This window comes from Bos grunniens, chromosome 4 (genome assembly GCF_055505025.1).
Source record: "Bos grunniens cultivar Pamir isolate PY7600 chromosome 4, Bosgru_T2T1.0, whole genome shotgun sequence".
Classification (NCBI taxonomy): Eukaryota; Metazoa; Chordata; class Mammalia; order Artiodactyla; family Bovidae; genus Bos; species Bos grunniens.
In genome coordinates, this window is record NC_141168.1 from 28,120,652 (window position 1) to 28,142,249 (window position 21,598).

Below are 21,598 nucleotides of genomic sequence, written 5' to 3' on the forward strand. Positions count from 1 at the left end.
TTAATATGGGGGAAGAAGGGCGTTTCTTGGTGGTCCAGTGGTTAAGAATGCAGTGCTTTCACTGCCTGACCTGAGATCAATCCCTGGTTGGGTAACTAAGATCATGCAAGCTGTGCAGCATGACCAATAAATAATAACTAAATCGGGAAGAAATTAGCAAAGGTGCATAATTGAGAATAAGCCTCATTCTCAGGTTGTAATGACAATGAGTTTAGCAGGGGATCCTGCAACACACATCTGACCACCTTGTGCATCCTAATTGGATTGGTCTAATTGTGTCCTCAGAGAAGGCAATGGCACCCCACTCCAGTACTCTTGCCTGGGAAATTCCATGGACGGAGGAGCCTGGTGGGCTGCAGTCCATGGACTGAGTGACTTCACTTTCACTTTTCACTTTCATGCATTGGAGAAGGAAATGGCAACCCACTCTAGTGTTCTTGCCTGGAGAATCCCAGGGACCAGGGAGCCTGGTGGGCTGCTGTCTATGGGGTCGCGCAGAGTCGGACACGACTGACGTGACTTAGCAGCAGCAGCAGTAGCAATTGTGTCCTAACTGAATTGGTCCAATCTCCCACCTTTTGCGTTCTAATCCCTTGAGTGGTAGCTTCAGGGACCTGATCACTTGTGTAACAGTGAAGGACCTCGGACTCAAAGGTGATGGTACAGCACTAAGCAATTAGTCAAGACCTTCACGAATACTTAGAGGAGGAAATGGCAATCCACTCCAGGATTCTTGCTGGGAAATACCATGGACAGAGCAGGCTATAGTCCATGGGGTTGCAAAGAGTCAGACATGACTGAATGATTAACACTTTGTGCATACTGGCACGTAAAGAACATTTGTGTTTAGGGACAGAGAAAGATTCAGGAATGTGTCTGCTTCATGAACTAGACTTTCTAGGGTTTCCATATCTCAGAGAAAGTGTTAAAGTAAATTACCCAGACCAGGGTCAAGGTGTAGGACCATCACACTATGAACCACACTGCAGCCCTCCTCGTACCCAGGCTCCGTGAACGAACAGAACTAGAGGTATTACTAGAGTCCTAGCTTTCTAAATCCAATTCACAAATCAAACTGGGTGGGAGTTGCTGAGTGCAAAGTGGAACAGTCATTTCTTACATATGTGGCCCTCATCATTTGCCTCCTTTTCCACCCAGGGGACCTATCTCTCACTCAACTTATCTGAAACATCCTCTGTTCAGAAACAACAAACAAAACACTTTCCTTTCTACTCAGTTTCCATTCCGTGATGAGGGTAAGAAATCAAAATACAGAATTAAAAAAAAACTGTAACTCGCTCTACTCTGAACTGTTAACAGAAAGAAAACATTCCCAAGTTCCTTGAATGCACAGTTCCTCCTGAATTTGAACCAAGGCAAGGGTTTTAGACATTGCAAGTGGGTCAGAATTTCTCCATTTAATTTTAGTCCAGTGCTTTATCATTCAGGGAATTTGATGATGCCAACAGATGGGGACTGAATCTCAAGGTTTAGCCCATGGTCTCTTGGGATCTCCACACTAATAGTGGATCCAACTCTTCTAGCTCCTAAGTCCTGTGTGTATCCAGACTGTGTTCTGTTTCTACAGTCTCCCCTGCCACCAACAAGCTTTCCCTATTTTGCTACCATAAACTCGAAGGAGGAGTCTTGGGAACAAACCTGCTGTGAGGCAAGGCAAGCTCACCGTCACCCCAATTGTAAGTTGCTTCCCTTCAGGGCGAGGCATGCTTAGATTTCTGCAGGTCCTGTGGGGGCACAAACTGCCTACAGCCTCCTCCTGTTCTAACAATCAGGACAACCAAAATAAACGGACCTACCCAGTAAACAGATGGTTCATGTGAGAACATTGCTGAACGCCTGGCCTCTCCTGGGGGCTGGAGAGCACCTCATATACTACAAGGCAAAAAGAGCAGGGCTTGGGCAGTAAGTCAGAAAACAGGTTCTTTGTAAAAGCAGGGAGGTGGTAAATCAAAATTCTTCTTTCTCTCTATGATCCCAAAGGAGCCTTATGACATAAGCAGAAATTCAGGACTTAACCAAGGTTAAACATACTACCCCAAGGTGAAAAACCATCATACCCCAAACAGAAAATATGGATAACAGTATGCATATGACATCTGAAACAAACCAGAATTCTTTAAAATTAAGTCTTAATATTAAAAAGGCAGAGGAACTAGAGATCAAATTGCCACCATCCGTTGGATCATAGAAAAAGCAAGAGAATTGCAGAAAAACATCTACTTCTGCTTCTCTGTCTACGCTAAAGCCTTTGACTATGTGGATCACAACAAACCATGGAAAATCCTTCAAGAGATGGGAATACTAGACCACCTGACCTGCCTCCTATGAAACCTATATGCAGGTCAAAAAGCAACAGTTAGAACCTTACATGGAACAATGGACTGGTTCCAAATGGAAAAGAGCACGTCAAGCCTGTATATTGTCACATTGCTTATTTAACTTGTATGCAGAGTACATCATGCAAAATGCCAGACTGGCTGAAGCACAAGCTGGAATAAAGACTGCCGGGAGAAATATAAATAACCTCAGATATGCAGATGACACCACCCTTATGGCAGAAAGCGAAGAGGAGCTAGACTCTCTTGATAAAAGTAAAAGAGGAGAGTGAAACAGTTGGCTTAAAACTCAACATTTAAAAAACTTTAAGATTATGGCATCCAGTCCCATCACTTCATGGCAAATAGATGGGGAAACAATGGAAACAGTGACAGACTTTATTTTCTTGGGCTCCAAAATCACTGCAGATGGTGACTGCAGCCATGAAATTAAAAGATGATTGCTCCTTGGAAGAAAAGCTATGAACAACCCAGACAGCATATTAAAAAGCAGAGACATTACTTTGCCAACAAAGGTCTGTGTAGTCAAGGCTATTGTTTTTCCAGTAGTCCTGCATGGATGTTGGAGTTGGACTATAAAGAAAGCTGAGCATTGAAGAATGATGCTTTTGAACTGTGGTGTTGGAGAAGACTCTCCTGAGAGTCCCTTGGACTGCAAGGAGATCCAACCAGTCAATCCTAAAGGATATCGGTTCTGAATATTCATTGGAAGGACTAATGCTGAAGCTGAAACTCCCAATACTTTGGCCACCTGATGCGAAGAACTGGCTCACTGGAAAAGCCCTGATGCTGGGAAAGACTGAAGGTGGGAGGAGAAGGGACGACAGAGGATGATATGGTTGGACGGCATCACTGACGTGATGGACATGAGTAGGACCTTGTTCCTAAAAAGATTATTATTAGGTACTTGGTTGCATTCAGGCATTAATTTTGGAAAAACCTTCAAAGACTTCATCTTTTCATACTTTAGATACAATTGCTAAATTAGATAAGATTTCAGGCAAATTTTGTAAATTTCATTTACACTCAAGAGGCAATATCATATTTAAGGGCTTCCCAGGTGGCTCAGTGGTAAAGAATCTATCTGAAATGCAGGAGACCCGGGTCCAACTCTTGGGTCAGGAAGATCCTCTGGAGAAGGAAATGGCAACCCATTCCAGTATTTTTGCCTGGGAAATCTCATGGATAGAGGAGCCTGGCAGACCAAAGTCCATGGGGTCGCAAAGAATCGGACACGACTGAGCGACTAAACAACAACAGTTCATACTTAAGCTGAGAAATAGTTGTTGTTGCTGCTGCTAAGTCACTTCAGTCGTGTCCAACTCTGTGCAGCCCCATACATGGCAGCCCACCAGGCTCCCCCGTCCCTGGGATTCTCCAGGCAAGAACACTGGAGTGGGTTGCCATTTCCTTCTCCAATGCATGAAAGTGAAAAGTGAAAGTGAAGTCGCTCAGTCGTGTCCGACTCTTAGCGACCCCATGGACTGCAGCCCACCAGGCTCCTCTGTCCATGGGATTTTCCAGGCAAGAGTACTGGAGTGGGGTGCCATCGTCTTCTCCGAGTTGTTAGTTCTTAACAAAACAGAGACAAAAGTGAAAGTTTGTTATTATTATCTGTAAATACTAACTACAAACGCTGCCTGCCCAGGACTAAAGAGTAAATGGTACACTGGACCCAGGCCGCACAGCGTGAGGGCTCACTGACCAAGTTGCTAAACGGTCTCAGGCCCGCTCAGGGAGACCCAGGTCTCCCGCCCTGTGCTGCGGTTGCTTTCGTCCTTGTTTGCCCACTGCTGCAGAAAGAGCCCTGGGTGAGCCATCCCCAGAAAACCTCTGTCAGTCTGACACAAGGGCTTCTAGAGAGAGAGGATCTGTGGGAACACCTCAGTGCAGAAATACCTGCTCTTATCTCAAAGAAGTAAGGATCAAACACCAAGAGTGGTAGGCTCACCACAGTGCTGTTCCTGAAAGGAATATACTATGTACCTTTTTCTTCCAGGATGCAAAGTGCATATATGACATGCCTGTCTACTAACAGCTGTATATACAGAAAATGAAAATGAGATCCTGCTTCTGCTGCCTTGTCATGACTTCTCAGTGGGGCAATCCCCGAATCTTACATAATCCAGCCTCTGTGGCCTAGGTTTGGGGGCACTCTGACTTTTAAGACCTGGGAGGGTACAGAAGGTAGTAAGTTTGCTTTCCACCAGTGCCTGCTCCACCGAGCAAATGGCGACTCCTCTCCCCACACTTCCTGCAGGCTGAAACCGCGGCTCAACATCCCTTTTCATTAGGCAAGGAACGAAACTCCTGACTTCTAAACTTCGCCTGCTGTGTCTGCTTAATAGCTGCTTTCTCACAAAGGCAGGCTGGAGCTCAGGCCAGCCGGGAGAAAGGAAGCAGTGGGGCAGAACGCAGCCTGTGCCTGTCGGAGGCTTTCTTCTCCAAGCAGCCACAGCACAAAGATGGCAATGACCAGCAGTGTCCATAATGGACAGAAATCATCGCCAGCCGGGAAAAGTGAGTAACGTCTGCACACATACACAGAGGCAACAGTAAAGGAGAGGGATGAAAACTCTGCTTTTTAGGTTGCTTCTAGAAGCTTCTAGAAGCTATAGCGTGGGACAGGAACCCCATTCAGATCAGCACAAAACTCTTCTTGCCAAGTTTGAAATTCTCCTGTATGAGATGCTACTGCTTTCCCACTAGAAGATAAAACCATCAACTCTGCAAAGGCAGACATGGGTGTTGTTAAAAGGGAGATTAGCCTACTACTTAGCATAAAAGGATTAGAACCTAACACTGTACAAAGAAACAGTTTGCTTTTCGGTTCTAGGGCCCCTTGCAGAAAAGCCTCCATCTCCAAGGCACAAGCCTTAGCACCACTGATATCCTGAATCATCAGTTCATCTTGTGGCAAAGAGGCCATGACTTTAATTTCAATACAACAATGGTAGACTGGTATTCTGAATAATTTTGTAAGTTTACAAAAAAAGTTCAAAGAATGTATGGTTAGAGCCAGCCTTAACCCAATCATAAAATAGTTGCCACATGAGGAATTTTTTAAAAATCAAATTCAATTATTTATTTGGCTGCATGGGGTATTAGTTGTGGCTTGCTGGATCTAGTTCCCTGAGGGCTAGAACCCAAGCCCCCTGCACTGGGGCTGTGGAGTCTCAGCTACTGGACCATCAGGGAAGTCCCTTTTCTTGGGATTAAAAAAGTTATTTTTATCTTTTGGCCATGCAGTGCGGCATGTGGAATTTTATTAAGTTCCCCAACCAAGGGATGAACCAGAACTCTCTACACTGGAAGCATGGCGTCTTAACCACTTGACCACCATGGAAGTCCCAGGAATTCTCTACCTGGTGACATAAGTGAGCTTCAGGGAGAATGCTGGGAGTATCTATGAATCAACCTGAAATAGTAGGAGAATTATATATGTGAATTTTTCTGGGGAATAGGAACTCACAACAGCTTCACAGAAAGAACCACTTTTATACATAAAAGGGATCTAAAGGAAACAAAGTGATGAAAAGCAGACAACAGAGGCAGAGGGAAATGACGCGGCAAGATCAGGAGGCCCTGACTGGCAACTCCCCTTTAACAACACTGCCTTGTTAACCAGGAAACCAAGCTATCCCTTAACTCTGCTCTGAGTCCTTGCCTACAGCCAAGCCTTTCTTCCTTCCTAATTGTGCTCACTTGGCTCTGCTGTAACCCTCTTGGGCCAGGCCCACATCAATTTATTCCAAGATAACATCAGGACTATTTTAACTAAATCCACTCAGGCTCCTTTGAGAGCGCACACCACCGCTCCATGACTTCTTCACAAAATCAGTTCATCACTTTGTTCCCCTCCTTATACCCATAACAGAGACCCCCAGCCTGTGCCATCAAGGGGAAAGTGTAACCTGGCTTTCATGGGCCCGTTTGTGTTCCCTACTCCTTCTAATCCAGTGGGGTCCATTTTCTCCAGACCCTTACATGCAAATCATTCATAGATCCACACTAGAGAAAAAAAAGCCACCACCTCATCCCAATCATAAAACAGCTGTCACATACAAACTGCTAAATCGGGGCCCTAGGTGGGAGTCTGTTTGAATAGTGGAAGTATCTACAAACTACTCTGAAGCAGTAGAATTATATATGTGAATGGGTACACGTCTGTGCAACACTCAGTTGAGCATCCAGTTACAAACTGCAATGCAGTATTTTTGAACTGCATCATGCATTCACTTTAGTTCTATAGTAGACTATGGGCCCTTTGAGGACTTGAATTCTAGCCTTAATATTTGCTACAGTATTTAATACAGAGCTATATTCACATAATCTTAAACTCAGGGTCACCTAGATAAATTATCGTGCGCCTGGTAAAGCTGAACCAATGTCCACTGACTAACACAGAGTGTGAAGATATTTCAGACTGGAGACTGGATAATGCCAAAGTGGGCATAGAGCACAGAAGAGTGAGCTTGTTGGCTTTCCTGGAGGTGCAGATTTGTGGTAAGATACATGCTCCAGGTTGCAGGCATCTTGGTTTCACTACTTGGAGTGGGGCAAGGCAGAAGAGTTGAAAGCCTGGCCTCTGAGCGGAAGCACAAGGGCATCAAGATCAGAAGCCTCGCATTCCCCTCCTTAGGTCCCCGAGAGATAGAGGAGGTGGTTGGCCACCTGAAAGGCAGTGATGGGAGCAAAGCCCCAGCTAACACGAACAATAAAACAGGACCAAGTGGCAGGACCGTCAGAAGCACCTACTGGGTAGTACAGAGTATGTAACTATGGAGAAAGGGAAAGAATTCAAACAGAAAAGGAGGAAAAACAGAACAAAGAGCCAGTTAACTTGCCAAACTTCTAAAGAATCTTGCAACGTATTTTTAGCTCACATTGATGAATACAGAGTTTCAACTGAAACAAACAGCAGTGAAACACAGCAGCAAGCAACACTTTCTTCAGCTTTTTTTACTGGTTCCTTGGCACCTGGAGGAGGCAACCAGGTCCTGACACTCAGAAAATGAGATGTGGAGCGGGCACAGGTGCACAATGGGGGGGCGGGTGAGCTAAGATGATGCAGCTGCGTTGCAAACGAAATCAGAATCACTGATAAGACAGAAAAGATGGAGCGTACATAGTTGGGAAAGGAGGAAATTGAGTCCTACGGTCAAGGGGAGGTGGGAGGACTTATGAGGCAGTAGAGCAAATAACAAGGAACTCTGGGCAACCTCATCTAAAACTAATATAAAAAGAAATGAAGATGTATTTCTGTTGTGCCGGGTGTGACAAGTGATCTGCTGTGCTCAGGTTAAGAGGGGAAAACTGAGCTCTGTGGAAGAGAACCACCAGGCAGCGCAATATTAGATTCATGAAAACATGAGCAGACGATGCTGTCCCAGGTTAGGGCCACAGGATTAGTAGTGCCCAGCAGAAATGGTCCGTGTCAGTCTCGAGTCTTCTTGAGGGGACAAGCTGCAGAAAGGGAAGATTAGAGGCAATGGCAACTGAAAGCTGTCTCAATGACACTGGTTTTTATAATTTTTTCATGTCTTTATTACAGAGGCAATACAGGGCCAGAAAAAGTACAAGAAAGAACAATCCATAATTCAATTTCAAGATAAAAGCACCATTAACGTAATTTTTAAGTGTTGATACACATACGTGTGTGTGCGTGCTGTTGCTCAGTTGTGTCCGACTCTTTGTGACTCCACGGACTGTAGGCCACCAGGCTCCCCTGTCCATGTAATTTTCCAGCAAGAATACTGGACTGGGCTGCCATTCTCTTCTCCAGGGGATCTTCCCCACCCAGGGATCGAACCTGCGTCTCTTGCGTCTCCTGCACTGGCAGGCAGGTTCTTTACCATACCTGCCCACTTAAAGAAACTTGTGGGCAAAGTTTAGCAATTGTTTTTTTCCCTCACAAACAGTTAACTAAATGAACACTTCCTTGTGTTGTTAGTTTTATTACATCATTTTCTAATCATTGCACATAAACCTGTAACGGATGCACATTGTCTATTGCTGGGTATCTCTGTGACTGTACTATTCCAGTGTAATACTTCCAGCCCTGTAAATTACGCCAAAGGAATAGGTCTTACACTGTCAGGCATCTTACTAATTATTTCTTAGAATAAATTCATACAACCTGGACGGCTATGTCATGGGTCAGTGAAGCGCCATTCCTGTTTTTCACCTCCTTTCCCCAGGCAACCCGGACAGAGCATGCCTTGGCTCGTGGACTCTATCTGTGGATAATCTCTTCGATTTAGGTGCTTGTTCTCACGTATCCCATATGCCCACTGGGATCTCCATGCTTATCACGATGTTCACAATTATTTACTCGCTCACCCACATCCCCACCAGACCATGTGTTTTTGTTTTCTCCTCCAATGCACCTGCTATTTGTTACTATAAAAACAACACATCAGAGAAAAATTTAATGCCTTTTACTCAGTCAAAAGACACAACAGACTTACTGCTGGGAAAATGGTTTTTCCAATGTGAGTACATTTACAGGGACCTGCTGGAAAAGATTCACTGCCATCCGCTACAGATTTGGCTCTCTGAACTTGACACAGAAGCAAGAGGCATGGGAAGTAAGCCTACTCAACTTCTGGGCCCAGAGTTGGAGGAGGGGAGTTGGGGGGCAGCGTAGAAGATCACACTCATGTGAGGGAATTTACAGGAAACTTAGATGCAAAGAGATCTACAAAAGAAAGAAAGCTCTGAAGGAGATTTCTCTCTCACAAGCTGCTATAAAATTCTGGGTATTGATGTATCAGTGATTAATTATTTGAACTCCAGTCCTCCGGAGAGATTTCCAAGGATTAGAGCCAAAGCAGGAGACTGACGTCTGTAATAGAGACTCGCTCCCCAACCACTCTGCCCCCTGATACCACAGAGGAGGCAAATCACGTGAGAACAGCAACTCTCAAGATGATTTCACATTAAATTACCCAAGAGCTGGCAGAAGCTACTCAGAAGGAATCTGGTTAAAGAGTCACAAATGCAAGGCATGAGGAAGGGGAAAGAGGAGTTAAAGGGAATACAGAGCTAGTCAACGGGCTTGCTGAGAAATAAGTATGGCTGCCGGGGAAGCACCACCAGGGCAGGAGTGCAGAGAGATCCAAAGCTGATCCTGTCCACGGCTCAGTCTCTTTACCTTTACTTAATGGTTACAATTCCAACTACTAAATCATTAATGTGCCACAAAAAGGACACAATTTTTGATTTTTTTCTTAAAAAAAAAAAAAAAAAGTAGTTAAGAATTGTTTAGGGCAGTGGTTCTCAAATTTTAGTGTGTGTTAGAATTTCCTGAAGGATGTGTGAAAAGAGATGGCTGGGGCTGAATTCCAGTTTCTGTTTCCATAGGTTTAGGGCAGGAAGATGTGGGCAAGACCTGAGAATTCACAGTTCTAACAAGCCCCCAGGTGAAAATGATGTTGCCGGTCTGAGGACCAGACTGTGAGAACCAGTGGCTTAGGGAATCAAATTAGGAGACATTCAAAAATGGCAAGGATCAAATGTTATCACTTTATTGCTACAACTTATTTATTTGGGATTAAAATTATATTCACAGTATGATAATCTTCAAATGTATTTTGAAATATGTTGGAACTATTTTGAAACCTCAAATATTTAGGGACTGAGAGGAGCAAGAGCCTTTTAGCCAAAAGAACAATGAGATGGTGGAGAACAGATGAGGTGCTGTGGGCAGATAAATGGTCACAGCTGGGTGGGAAGGGGCAGTGAACACCCAATTAATTACAGATGTTAGTCAAGAACAACTTCCTCTGCAAGAATACAACCAGTGCACATTAACAATTACAGAAAAGACTGGGCAACGAGGACTTCTTCCTATGAGTTCATGACTTGACTGCCCATACCTTGTGTACACAGAGGAGCTAAAGCTTGCGGGTTCTGACTTTAACCCAAACCCCTACACTAATCATTGAGACGAATGTCATAGCTTGAGTCGTATAGGTTGGAACTGGGAGTTGGGAGGCGAGATAGGATGAAGAGTGAACAGATCCTCTTAATATCCTGAAAGAGAAAATTATTTGGAAATGGAGATATTATACAGCTCTCCAGAAGTGGCCATTTGTGCTGCCTTAAATGCAGATTGATTACTGCTATTTGGATGTTGAGTGCATCATCTCTTCTGAAGAAAGGGAAAAGCTAAATTTCCCCACATTCAGCTGTATCGTCAAATCACTTCCCCACACCCGCTCTTGTAATGCACTTTCCTGTTACCACATCCACGTGCAGGAGCTGATGTGCCTGACTCCCCCACGGTGAAACCCCAACACTGATGTGTGCTGAATCTCATCAGCGACCTCTGGCTGTGCCGCCTACAGGCAAGCCCCAAATCTGGTGGTGTGTGCACGTTTGGGGTTACGGGAGAAAAAGAAGCAGTTACTAAAGAGAAAGACCAATCTCCTCGAGCTGGTGTCCATCTGTACCAGCATCCTGTAACACAGCCAGGTGAAGAGGGCAGCACACAATTTACCCAACTCCAGCTTTCTATGACTCTGGGCTACAAAAACCCACCTGCACTCTGGTGCTATAGGAAAGGAACAGAAAAACTTCAAATCAAAGCTCTGGTTTTCAGCAGTATTTGGTAGGATCTAGTTTTATCCAAAGAGAATGTTCACTTGGTTAGGTCATTAGATTGAAAGTGTGAAATCTTGGTTTATTAAAAGCTGTACCATTAAACGACTGAGCAGAACAGAGGCTGGATGGAAGAGATGAGTTTCAGGAAGGTGTCCTCATGGGAAAATTTAATAGAAATGAGAAAAAGAATAAAAAAGATGTAAGGAGGGCAGTGTTAATGATGCAGAGGGAAAAAGAGGAGGGGCTAAGAAAACAGGTAAGAAAATGAGAAAAGGAAAAATAGCAACACCCAGAGGTCCTATTCAGTTATTCAACGCGTGTGCCTCCGAGACTGCATGCTTTGTAAGGCTTCAGTCTGGTATCTTTTTTCTTCACTACCATTATCCCCAGTGCCTAGGGCCCAGGATACACTAAAGAAAATGGCAAAGAAAAGGAATGGATCCAAGCCATCATGTGCGAGAGAAAACCAGCCTGAACAACTGTACCCACTAGAGGAATAATTTATTTTGTTTGGAGAACTGGTTAACTCATGCAGTCTGTATACTGTGATAGGATATATTAGTTTCAAATTTTCAAAAAACAGATTCAACCTCAACACCAGTTTTCTCACTGGATTGGTAGGAAGATGAAATCTGCTTCATACCAAGTCAAAACTGTGTCAAGCCAGCAATGCTGACCTCTTCCAATTAAAGCAATAGAAAGCAAAAAAAGCACTGGTGAGTGATTCTTCACATTTCATTCATAACCAGCATTGAAAATGCCAGTTAAATTGAAGGCACAGACAGGAAATACCTTATAAAACGTTTTGTGTTTGTCTAAGCACAAGGCGTTTTTTTCCTCCACGTATTAAAATTTTGTGGGAAAATCCCTCTATAAATCAAGGGGAAAAAACTGGAGCTGCTCTGGCTGAATCAGGAGTGGGAGCTCAAGCACATTTCTCTCCCAGTGGTATTGAGAGTACTTCAACAGACATGCAAAATAAAAATACATTTACAATTCACTACCACAAGAGCACTGCTACCTGGAAGTCAGTAAGCCCACTGCAGACTCAGTAACTGTATCACCAAGAGAGATCTTTACCTGAAACAGTTTCTAATGACTACAGGTGTTGGCCTAGGAAAGAGTTAAGTTTATAGCCTTCTAATCAAAGTCTGTGATGGAAATGCCAACACAGATTTCCTGGAGGTTCAAGCTGAGAGAACTCCACAATAGGGAGGGTAAAAGCAAGAGAGAGTTGATAGGATTTTAATGTTGTTACTGTCCAGTCGCTAAGATGTGTCTGACTCTTTGGGACCCCATGGACTGCAGCCTACCAGGCTTCCATGTCCTTCACTATCTCTCGGAGTTTGCTCAAACTAATGGGCATTGAGTTGATGATGCCATCTCATCCTCTGTCCTCCCCTGACTGGTATTTATAGGGCTGAGAGACCAGAGATGCCAAAGTTGGCAAGGCAGGAACACTAGTTGTTTTTGTTTTTAAAGAAAAGCAAAGTTGCAATCAGAAACAGGACTCCCTGCAGGGCTGGGGAAGACAAGGAGTCCACACAGCTCTGAGACAGGGCAGGCTCATGCTTGCCTCACCAAGAGGGAGGACAGGCCCCCAGTTTCCTTAATCTGCAGTGTGCTGGCAAGGAAGAGAACAGGAAAAGATAAGAGCCTGCCCTTTTCTCTTCTCCCGAGATAACCCTAACCTCATTATGTACGTCCAGAATGAATCTAAATTCATTTAAATCTGCTCAGACACTAGGTTGTTCAACACAATTGCTTTCCCACTGTCAAGTTGGGGCATCAATTTCTTTTCTGAATATATACAGCCTATCTTGAAATCACAAAATCTTAGAATTAAAAGGTGCCTTAAAGGAATAAAGCCCCAACTTCTGAACAACTTCTGTGTTGTCCTGCAATGAACCACAGAGTAAGTTTCCAGGAAACCTTCAAATATTACATTTTAATACAAAGTAGCTTTAGGAGAATGCAGACAGATGATATCCTACAGGTTGGGATGTCCAAGGAAAACAGGACACACAGCCAGGCTTTGACTCCACGCATTACCAGCTTATCTTTAGTGTCCACAATAAGTTTGACAAAAGTCCACCAGGAAGGCCTGTAGAACGCTAAGGGAACTCACTATCTGTACTGTTTAAATCAAACAACAGATGTTATATCAAACACATAGAATTTGAGAGACTGTGTAATACCTTAAAAAAAGAAGCGTTCCTATAATGAGTGACCCAGTATCTTGGAAATACCTAGGAAGGGTACGTGACTCCTGGTAGGAGTCAGAGCCCTGCCTTCAGCTTAGAATACTTTGTCAAGATAGACAAAGCAGCCAGCCCACTGGCCAAGAAATACTGAAGTCAGACAAGAACGAGAAGCGTTGGGAAGTCAGTATGGGAATGAAAAATTAGAATGATGCAGAAAGGAGCGACACACTTACCAAAGGAGACCACGTGATGTCCCTAACAGAGTACCGAGTTCAGGAGAGTCATCAGAAAGTGTGGGTCAGCTGTACCCAAGTTCTTTTTACTAAAAATGTCGAGGACACACACTGGAGCTCTCAAGGCTGGGACACAACCAAGGGCCTTTCAATGGAGCCCACGAGAGAAGCGATGCCCCAAAATACACACAGAAGTGCCAAAAAACCCTTATCTTGCCAGGACACAAGGTAAGGAGGGAAGAGGCAGCCGATGATAGACAACTGAACTAGAAAGGAAGGCCGCCTGCCGGGAATTAGGGGTTCATTTGTCCTTTAAACAAAAAAAGATGTGGCTTTCTCAAGATGCGCCCTGTGTTTGAGGTGTATTGAGGGTTTCCCAAAAGCAAAGTGCCATTCGAATGAAGGCGCCACAAAGGGTCAGGCACACACAGAACAGAGCTGCGGAGGGTACTGTGAGCTCGTTTCTGGCGGGCAGGTGGATGTGCTTGAAAGCACAGGGAGCTGCAAATTGCCATTCTTCTTCCTCTTCTGTCTCACTGGCTCTACCGACGTGGGCCTGATGCGTCATTCCCTGAGCTTCCATCAGATGATCTGAGAAAGGTCGGCAGATCATAGCCCCTCACAGAGGAAGCAGGGCTGGCAGGGCTCATCAGCTCCTGTGCAGGCAGCTGTGCTGACCCAAAGAGTCAGCCAAGTTAACAGGCTGCCCTTTCCCCAAAGCTTACAACGTTTCTCTAAAAGGATTAATAGCTGAGCAGCGCTCCGGGAAGCCAAGTCAATGGAAGAGAACTGGGCACCAAGACCACTAGTGACAGCCAGAGAGGAAAACGGGGATCTGGGGCTCAGGAACAGAGAAGTCTCTCGGAATCACCATCCTCGGGTGACTCAAGATGACTGCTGGCCTTGCCATGTTGCCTTCACCCACTTGTTATTCACTCAAAGAGTTCCAAGATGAGTGACTTGCCCTGAACAAAGCAGATGTTATTTATTCGGCTTTGCTAAAGCATTAGATACAGTACCTCCAGAAATTTAACTTGGGAAATTAATTTAAATTGGCGTGGTTCAGTACACAATCACTGAAGATTAAAAAGTGGTGGCAGGATGATAAACAAAAGACAGTTAAGTGACAGTCCAGGCGGTGAAAGACTGGGGGTCAAGAGCAAAGCCATTCTTGTTTAGGGGTTCTACTCAGGGCCAAGGAAAGGAGTAAACAACTTGCTAATGAGATCTGCAGAGGACACTCAGCTGGGAGGTGGAGGAACCACATGGACAGGGACCTAAAATTACAAGGCCAAGTTCAATTGGGGAAAAAAAATACAGCTTCTCTATCCAGGGGAACTAGATAGATAAGTGAACTCAGAATGTGAACTCAGATCACATTCGTGAGACGGGCAGGGTAAGAGGCAGAGGCAGCAAGCACAAAGTGCTCTGACATGTTGTAACGTGACATGAGCACAGAAGTGCTGAGGTGACACAGGGAATGTCTCCTGGGGCCAGAGTGCGAATGAGGGCGACTTAAGATATAAGTAGCGTTCAGAAGAGAGGTGCTCTTGCAGTAAGGTCGACTAGCATTTTCCCAAAAGTGGGATGGGTGGATGGGGGTGGTTTGCATTCTGCACTGAAAATAGTCTTCAATGGCTATAAGGCCACCATTCCTATCTGGCAGGTGTTTCTGTCTTTCTCACTGGGACTGGCATCTAGAAGATGGCATGGGGCCACCTTCCTGGGGCTCGTGGACAGCACTGCTCCTGAGAAGGACTCACTCGCAGGTCACACAGGCCACTTCTAACGCGTTGTGAGGTATGTACTGCCTCGTGGCGGTGCCTCATTGGCCAGGGGAATCGCTTCATTGCTCTCTGTTTAGTCAACCTGCCACAGGGCCGTGGCCCCAAAGCCGGTTTTTTCATCATCCGTCTGAAATCGGTGGCTCAACACAATTATCTCTAGGCAGCTCATTGCTTTAACAGGCAAGCATCTTGTTACATTCCATCAGCTCAAAATGAGAACCGGACTGTTTTCTTCTTAAAACCTAAAAAATTTCACCAACTCTGCATACTCATTAAACATTAGAGCACAACACAGCTACTTCCGACAGCATAATAAGAGCTTGCTGTGGCCTCACTTTCCGGAGCAGCTAGGCAAATTATTTTCATGCTTACCTGCCTGTCAGAGTTAAACATTCACTAGTGGCGGAGAGAAGGCAGAGCGGAAAATGGGACTCAAGATCCCATGGAATGGCTAAGGGCTCCCGCTATGCTGGCAAGGCAAGACCGCTTCTTTGGATACCATCAGACCAACTGAGCGTGCCCACCGAGAACCCACCCCCACACAAAGAACAGTCTCATCATTGCCCATTTCCTAGAATAGCGAGATATCAAAAGTACTTGAAACGTGGAGCTGCATTTCCTGCTATGAGTCCTTTCAACCCATTGGCTTAATGATAATATAGGCAGGGAGAGAAAGCATAAGATGTGAGGGAGGATTAAAGAGAAACATCAATTATGGGCTACACATTGTATTATTATTTTTTAATATTTTAATGCGTTTATTTGGTTGCGCTGGGTCTTAGTTATAGCATGTGTGATCTAGTTCCCCTGACCAGGGATTGAACCTGGGCCCCCTGCATTGGAGCAGAGAGTCATAGCTACTAGACCACCAGAGAAGTCCATGTCGTATTATTTTACACTAGGCATTCAACAACCAAAGACACTGAACTTTGTGCTTAAGAATGAAGTCTTAGGCAGGTCCTCCAGGGAAAAATCCCACAAGAAAAGAATCCAAAAAGCCATAGCAAGGTGACAGGCGGCTCTCTTAGCTGACGTCGTGTGACATCCTACAGATGCCCTATCCATCAGGATGTGACACGGTGTTAAGAGGCAAATGTCTCCTATCAGGTCAATGTTCTGGGCCAAAGAACAAGAGAAGTGATGTCAGGGATGAAATCTTAGGTACAGATAACATGGGCTCAAACTCATTCCTCCGTGAGCCATGGAGCACAGGCTGGCAACTAACAAACTTCTAGACAAACTCCTAGGTCACAGGAAAGTGTCTGCATGAGACAAGTATCTGAAGCCGCTCTGAAACAATGGGTATATCTACCGAGTGCAGCAGTCTGCTGAGCTCTGGATCAGAACAGGGATCCAGCAATGATCACTGAGCTCTTGCTGTTTCCTGGGAAGGCTAGAGGAATTACTCTGCTTCCAGTCCCGTCTAGTGACAGAAAGGCCCCATGAGAAAGAGCCCTGAGAAAGGTCCCTACTAAGAAATACTGCTGAGCAGTATGCATGTCCGTGGGGCAACCAGCCACAGGGATGAAGGACAAAGGAAAATGTCACGGGGCTTCTCACAAACGCTCTCCTGCCAGCTGTCAGAAGTGTGACACCCAAACTCATTCCCTAATAAATGTTTTCATTTCCTTTGTACATGATGAAAGGTCTAGAGGTGGTAAGTGGGAGGGGCTGGGAGCAGGGGCCCCTGGAGGGATGAACCCGAGGCAAACGTCCTGTGTAGTAAGCAGGGCTCCATGGTTTGTTCCTGGGAAGGAAAGGATGGTGGAGATAAAAATATTCCACATAGTATTTACTCATCTGTTCATTTTACAACATCTTCTGGGAAGATTATGTCTAATATATGCCTAAATTTTGCAAATTTAAAAATATAGAGGCCCCAGCGTGCTTAACCTGGGTTAGATTGCAAGTATGAAGTGAGTGAGGCCCCTTTTATCTTGATGAGGAAAAGCTAGAATCATAAAAGAATATGGGCTTTCTCAGCACGTTGCTTTCCATCACATTCTGCTCAGGGGCAGGCAGGGAAGTGGGAAAGAATAAAGTGGGGCTGGGGGACCCAAGGCATTCACTTTAATAATTAGGCATCTCACCTGGCCTCGGCAGCGAGCAGTTCATCATAGTGAGAGGATCGCTGATCGTCATCCTGCCGGTATCTGATCACCGTGGCTAGACCTTTGCTGACAAGGGCCTCGGCAATGTTTCTGCAACAGAAAAGATAGGTCAGTGAGCACTCGAGGGGCATATGGGGCTCAGTCAACAGCAATAACAACAGTTAGCACCTGGGGGTCTTAAGGCATCCTGGCAGAGGGAAGGAGTTCAAGACCAATGAGTTGCTAAGCTAGAAATCCAAACAAAAAGGGGGAATAACCAAGTCCCCTGGCTCAGCATTTTTTTCTGGTTAGTACAGTCAGATGCTATATTAATCTGTACATAAAACCTGGCAGAAAATATCTGTAAAAAGCCCACATTAGGCAGGGCTATTTACAGAATGGTATAAACAAGTCACTACCCTCAAGAAAAGTCTGCTCTAAAATACCAGGCACACAGATAAAAAACAAAGCACATAAAAGCATGACCTAAATTTCCCCAAATCTCCTTTTTTTCTAGCCTATACTGCAACTAGAAACTACTGTGCTCCAGTTTGGCAAACTTAGAAACGCTGGTTTCATGGAACACTCAAGAGTGTGTCTTTTCTCATTAGAACTCCGGACACTGACTCTCGGCTGACTCCAAGGGGGCCTGGGTGAGGTGAGGTCAAGAAGGAATTGTGGGGTGGCAGAGGGGTGGTGTTGGGGTAGGATGAAACATCTTCATTAAAAACGGCATGAGCTAGGGAACAAAGTGAAAAAGTAGAAAATGTCAGATGACCAGTTTTGAAGCAATACTCCCAACAGTCCTTTTAGGACCACAGAATATTCAGATTAGAATCCTGCTTAAAAAACAAACAAACAAACTTCAACGTGCTGCACGTTCTCTTCACTAGAATAAGACAGCGGGGCCACTGTGAGCGACTTTCATCTACTCAGAGGAGTACACTGGAAGTGATGCTCGGCCAGCTAATGAAGCGTGTTAGCCTAGTTTCTCCTCAACCCGGAAAGGGAACTTCGATGGGCAAAAGTGAAACTGCAAAAACAGATTTTCAAAAGTTACCTGAAGCAAGTAACTGCAAGACAAGAGGCATGGTATCACTGGGGGAGAGCGGCGTTATGTCTTTCTTTGTGTCTGTCATAAGTACACCAAAGGACCCACTCAGACCATCTGGTGAGCTGCCCTTTAGGGAGGAGGGATGGTAAGGAATAGGCTACTGTACCATATGCTATGATTTAGTTTTGCTGGGAAGGCAGTTAACTCTCAGCACTCTGGTGCTCTCAGACTCCCAGCCTTTGGGGATGCCATGAGCTGGGCTAAACCAGTCTATGGGCAAGCTCAAGCCACTTAAGGGTTCTCTTCATCGAGGCCCAGGGATTTACTTTAAAAGAAAAAAGAAAAAAAGAGGGGGGAATATGGGCAGGGAGATAAAGAAGGAAAAGAGGCTGTGGCTGATTCTCTTCTCATTATGTGCCCCTCTGCTGCCTGTTTCTCTACTGCCAGCATGATATTAATATCTCCAAACTGCCACGGAATTAGCACTTCTCAAAATCCACTCCCACAAAGAGGCTGCTTTGCTGGCCACCCTGTCTCCTGAGTCACCGCATAAGCGTGCTGGCAAACACTGTTATCATCACCGAGCTGGGTTTGGCAGGGTGGAGAATGCCAGCAGCCCCAAGTTAGCAGCTGTAGATGGGGAGAATTTAACTAAGGGTCTCACCCAAGGCCCAAGAGGGCAGGAGAGAGGCTCTGCCCACCAAGAGGCCAGAGGGACGGCTGGGACACATCCAGCTGCAACAGGTTGTGAGGGCTTAGTGATCGGAAATGCCAGAACAACAAAGACGTGTTTGGTACTGCGTTTGGAATAACAAAGCATTGACATTTTACAGTCGATATGTGGGGTCTGGAACAGAAAGCTGGAATGACAGAGCAGGCGAGGGAAAAATCCACACAAATAAGCTTCTATATGAAAAGCTGGAGAATACAAAGCAAAACAGTACAAATGTTTAATGATCCATCCTGGTTAATGCTGCTCCAATCAATTCACAGTATCGAACTGAGTTCCTGCGTGGCCAGCAGAACCAAGGACACAACCCTTTCCTCTCCTTCGGGCTTCTCACCCTCTGGATCCCGCCAGCAAATATCTGCAAACCAGTTAGGGCCTCAGACTCCACGACCTGCTTTCAGTGCAATCCATGTTTTCTTAGCTTCTTCTCCCTAAACACAGACTTTTCCTGAAGAATGGCCGCAATGTTAGTGCTGAGGCACGGAAGGTAAAAACATAGGAAACAATGACAGATATCACTTACGGGGCCCCGCCCATGAGCCAGGTGTGTGAGAATCACACTGCGTGCATTTTCATCTTGGTATGTGTTGCCCTGTGAAATCAGGCTGTATTACAATTAATTCATCATCCATCTTCCAACTCAAACTGATGCGGTCGAAGAGGGCAAGGGCTGTGTCTTTCTTGCTCTGTAGCCAAGTATGAGAAATACAGCACTGGAACATTATTTCTTATCCTAAGCGTTTATTAGCCAAGCTTGCCCAGCATAGAATTAAGAACAAAAGCTTTCAACATGCCTTCCCAGCTTTTGTCATTCTCCTCCCCATTATCCAAGACTTGTATTTAAAGAGAATGAAAGGGAGACAAATAAAATGGAATTAGCCGAGATCCGTGTACTTGACTCTCTTATTCATTTCTTTGGGCCACTAATGAAAGGTCAGGAGATTTCCCTCTGGCCAAAGATGGCTCAGAACTCGACACTGGTGTGCTGATTAGTTGCCCAGTAAGGAAAGAGAACATTAAATTATGTGCCATGACATTATGCTGCTTTAGACAAATTTATAAATTCTGCTTTCTTGAGTGTATCAGTAATTCTACTCCAATTACACATGTCTGGCTCGAATGGATAATTCACAATCAGCATACAAAAAGGGACCTAACAGTCTTGAAAGTCTAACAGGAAATCATCTCTCTCTGTATCAGCTGGAAACAGAATAAGTGCTGGACTTGAAATGCTTCTCCAAGCTCAAGGAGAATTTTAGGTTATATGGGAAGTGAACTGTTTCCACTATGCAGGATCAGATGTTCTTAAGAAAAACACAAGCAACATGGGTCTCTTGAGCTTTCTCAAAAGATCTCCATGTACCTGACATCCTCCCTGCCCACTCATTTCCACAGCAAGCAGGTTGTAAAAAGCATTTACTTTCTCATTATAAGATACTTTTGAAACCATGGGGTACTATATTCTGCCAATCTGGAAAAGGTATGCTGTGCCCATATATGAGAATGGGATTCTTAAAACATAGATTTCACTCACAATAATTACTTGATCACACTTTTGCCTGCCTTCCCCAATCTCTACACCCCAAATCCAAGAGTGGAAGCAATAATATATAGAGAAGGTCAGATAACTGACTATAATTAACTAGATTACTTAAAAGTAGGGGAAGGAGGGAATAAGTAATTTTAAAACAATCTTACAGGAAAATTGCACATACAGTAACAAAGAACATGCCAATCTCTGATTCATTTGAGAGCAAATGACCGTTTACACCATCATCCCCCAAACCGTTAATGTGCATTTCTGACAAATCAGGATATTTTTCCACATAGTAAACAATGACTTGAACCAGGATATCGATGTGGACACATTATTGCCATCTAACCTACAACCCTACTCAAATTTTGTCAACTGTTCCAATAGAGAATTTAGGGGAAAGCGGATCTAGAGCAGAATCAGGTTTTGCATTTTGTTATCCTGTCTCCTGAGTCTGGAGAAGTTCAATCTTTCTTAGTCTACCACAGTCCTGAAACTTCTCACAAGTACAGGCCAGTAATTTTGGATTGTCTGATGTTCCTGTGATCAGCGGCAAGTTATGAATCTTTGGCAGGAATGTCACAGAAGTGATGCTACGTTGTTCCCGTGGCCTCCTTTGAAATGATGTGTAATTTACTGATAATGGTAATTTTGATCATTTGATTCAGGCCGTGTCTACCAGGCTTCTTCACTATGAAGTTATTCTCTTCCTCTTTATAACAGGTATTGAAAAACTATGTAGCTTTTAAACTCCCAAGTTATTCATTTATTGATTTGTAGAGGTTTATGGTCACGAAATATTTAATCTAAAGAGCCATATAATCCACTACAATCGTTATTTTTTCTGATGCTGAAATTACTCCCAATTTGGCCAGTGGGAGCCGGGTCAAGCTGGCTCCTGTGTCCTGTCATCCTTTGAGCTCTTCCTTGCTTTCAGGCCACAATGTGTTCCAGGCTCATCTTCCACTGTTTTCTGCAGCTCTGAAACCAGCCATTTATCCA

At 44.6% G+C, this 21,598-nt stretch overlaps 1 protein-coding gene across 4 annotated transcripts in view; it reads right to left on the bottom strand.

Moving 5' to 3' along the window:
* The window catches only part of SND1 (staphylococcal nuclease and tudor domain containing 1), a 421,555-nt gene that overhangs the window by 178,621 nt on the left and 221,336 nt on the right, over positions 1-21,598 (bottom strand). For all 4 annotated transcript variants that reach the window (XM_086395775.1, XM_086395776.1, XM_086395778.1 and 1 more), the window contains one exon: positions 17,279-17,389. In XM_086395775.1, coding sequence (XP_086251901.1) covers positions 17,279-17,389 — 111 coding nt within the window. The remainder of the gene's footprint in view (positions 1-17,278; positions 17,390-21,598) is intronic.